At 53.1% G+C, this 2,049-nt stretch overlaps 1 protein-coding gene across 1 annotated transcript; it reads right to left on the reverse strand.

The window, feature by feature from the left end:
* Positions 1-202: 202 nt before the first annotated feature.
* On the reverse strand, positions 203-1,832 carry gdf6b (growth differentiation factor 6b). Its single transcript, XM_031874887.1, has 2 exons — positions 1,487-1,832; positions 203-1,095 (listed from the first exon to the last, which is right to left on the reverse strand). The coding sequence occupies exons 1-2, from the start codon at positions 1,830-1,832 to the stop codon at positions 203-205; spliced, it is 1,239 nt and encodes a 412-aa protein (XP_031730747.1).
* Between the last annotated feature and the right edge of the window lie 217 nt (positions 1,833-2,049).

The raw sequence follows: 2,049 nt of genomic DNA on the forward strand, positions 1-2,049 counted from the left end.
GTGGCAAGAACGTACAGAAAAAATAAGAGAACAAACGTCTGAGGTATTAAACTTGACCTTGTTGGGTGCATGGTTGGGAAAAGCATCGCTAAGTTTTCCTTATTTCAGGTGCAGCCTCGTCACCACACGGACTGTAATGCTGTTCGATTCCCACTAACCAGAGACCCTGACCGAACAAGGAAGCGGTCAAGGTGAAGCACTACTACCTACAGCCACAAGACTCGACCACCATGTCCTCGTACTGTTTGTAGACCACATTGTTTCCTGAGTCGATGTAGAGGATGCTGATGGGGCTGAGCTTGGACGGGGCGCAGCAGCTGGGCGGCATGTTGCTGGGGTTCATTGAATTCATCAGAGTCTGGATGATGGCGTGGTTGGTGGGCTCCAGGTGGGAGCGCAGGGGGAAGTCGCACACCCCCTCGCAGTGGTACGCTTCATAATCCAGGGGGGCGATGATCCAGTCATCCCAGCCCAGGTCTCTAAAGTTAACATGCAACGGCTTCTTGCTGCACCGGGATTTGGACTTCTTGCCGTGTCTCTTCCCGTGGCGGGTCTTGGACGTGGCCGTCCTCCTTCTCCTGCTGGCTTTGGCACCAGGGCCCCTTTCTTTGGCCTTCCTCTCCAGACCCAGCAACACTCTCCCCTCTCTCCTCTCACTGAAGAGGGTCTGCCTCTTCTTAGACCTGGTGAACACCACCAAGATGGCCTTCTTCTGCTGGGGCCTGCCGTACCTGTGCAAACCCAGATGGTGCAGGTCCAGCTCTCTCTCCGGGTTGTCCAGCATGACCCTGAGCTCCAGGCAGAAGTGCTTGCCCTGTCTCAGGTGCCGCTGCTCTTTGAATATTTCCCACACGTCCAACACTTCCCACTTCGGCCTCTGGGAGTCCTGCAAGTTCAGTGTTTTGGAGTCGAGCAGCTGCCGGTCGTGGCAGGAGAGGAGCTGGACGTCGACGGGCTCTGTTTCAGATATCCTGAAATTCCCAGACACTTTGGTGTATATCCTGAGCTCAGCTCCCAGCACCTCCGCCTTTTTGGACAGTGTTGAGACGTCGAACAGATACTGCTGTCTCCTCAGAGGGAGGAGTGGGAGGTCATCTGTGGAAAGCATTAAAGCAAGCGGGGTCAGACGCATTCTCACGGGGACGATGTGCATACCACAGAGATGTGGAATCTGACAGGAAAAATCCCACTATTGTCTGCACCGAATTAATGTGGGAGACAAAGTTGGCTATGAGTCATGGGTGTTCAATCAATCCTACCTGCACGCACGCAATCACACTCACACACACACACACACACACACACACACACACACACACACTTGTGTTTCCATCACTTTGGAGTACATTACATTGACTTCCATTCATTTTCTGGAGATTTATCCTAACCACCACTTTCCTAATCCTAACCCGAACCTAAACTAATCCTAACCTTAAACCAAATCTTCACCCTAAAATGTAAGGATTTACGTAAAGCCTCCACATACCTTGTCCACTGTCCACAAAACTCGCAATGGTGTTCGCAGCTTTGGAGGAGCGGAAGAAGCTGGCGTTGAGTCCCAGTCTCTCCGCCGTGGAAAAGGTCTTGTAAATAGACAGCATGTAGTCGTGCGGCTCAACGGAGTCTTTAGAAGTGACTTTATTGTTTCTGTCGACGGACGGCGGCGCGTAAAACTCCTTGAAATATTTAGAGGCTTCTTGTCCATCAAAGATCCTCGACACCTTGCTGCTCTTCGGGGCCGCTGGAGGGGAAATAGCGAGAGCGTGAGAGACGGGGGTTTCCCAAACAAACAGCAGAGCCCCGCAGAGGGAAGCGACGTGATAGAGATCCATCCTCTGGTCTCGTCCCGAATCAAAGCCGGAGCCTGAGCTGTGGCCGGGGAGGGGCGTGGGGGACCACGGGCAAAGCCGGAGCTGAACTCTGCATCCACTCCGCAGCAAGTGGCTGCTGCGCAAAAGTGCGCACAGCTCCGGAGGACAGGCGGTGCAAAAGTAAAAAAAAAATTTAAAATAAGGGGGGGGGGGGGACACGCCCACATTGTGCTGTTAC

Source organism: Anarrhichthys ocellatus, unplaced genomic scaffold (genome assembly GCF_004355925.1).
Source record: "Anarrhichthys ocellatus isolate YVR2014 unplaced genomic scaffold, GSC_Weel_1.0 scaffold84, whole genome shotgun sequence".
NCBI lineage: Eukaryota > Metazoa > Chordata > Actinopteri > Perciformes > Anarhichadidae > Anarrhichthys > Anarrhichthys ocellatus.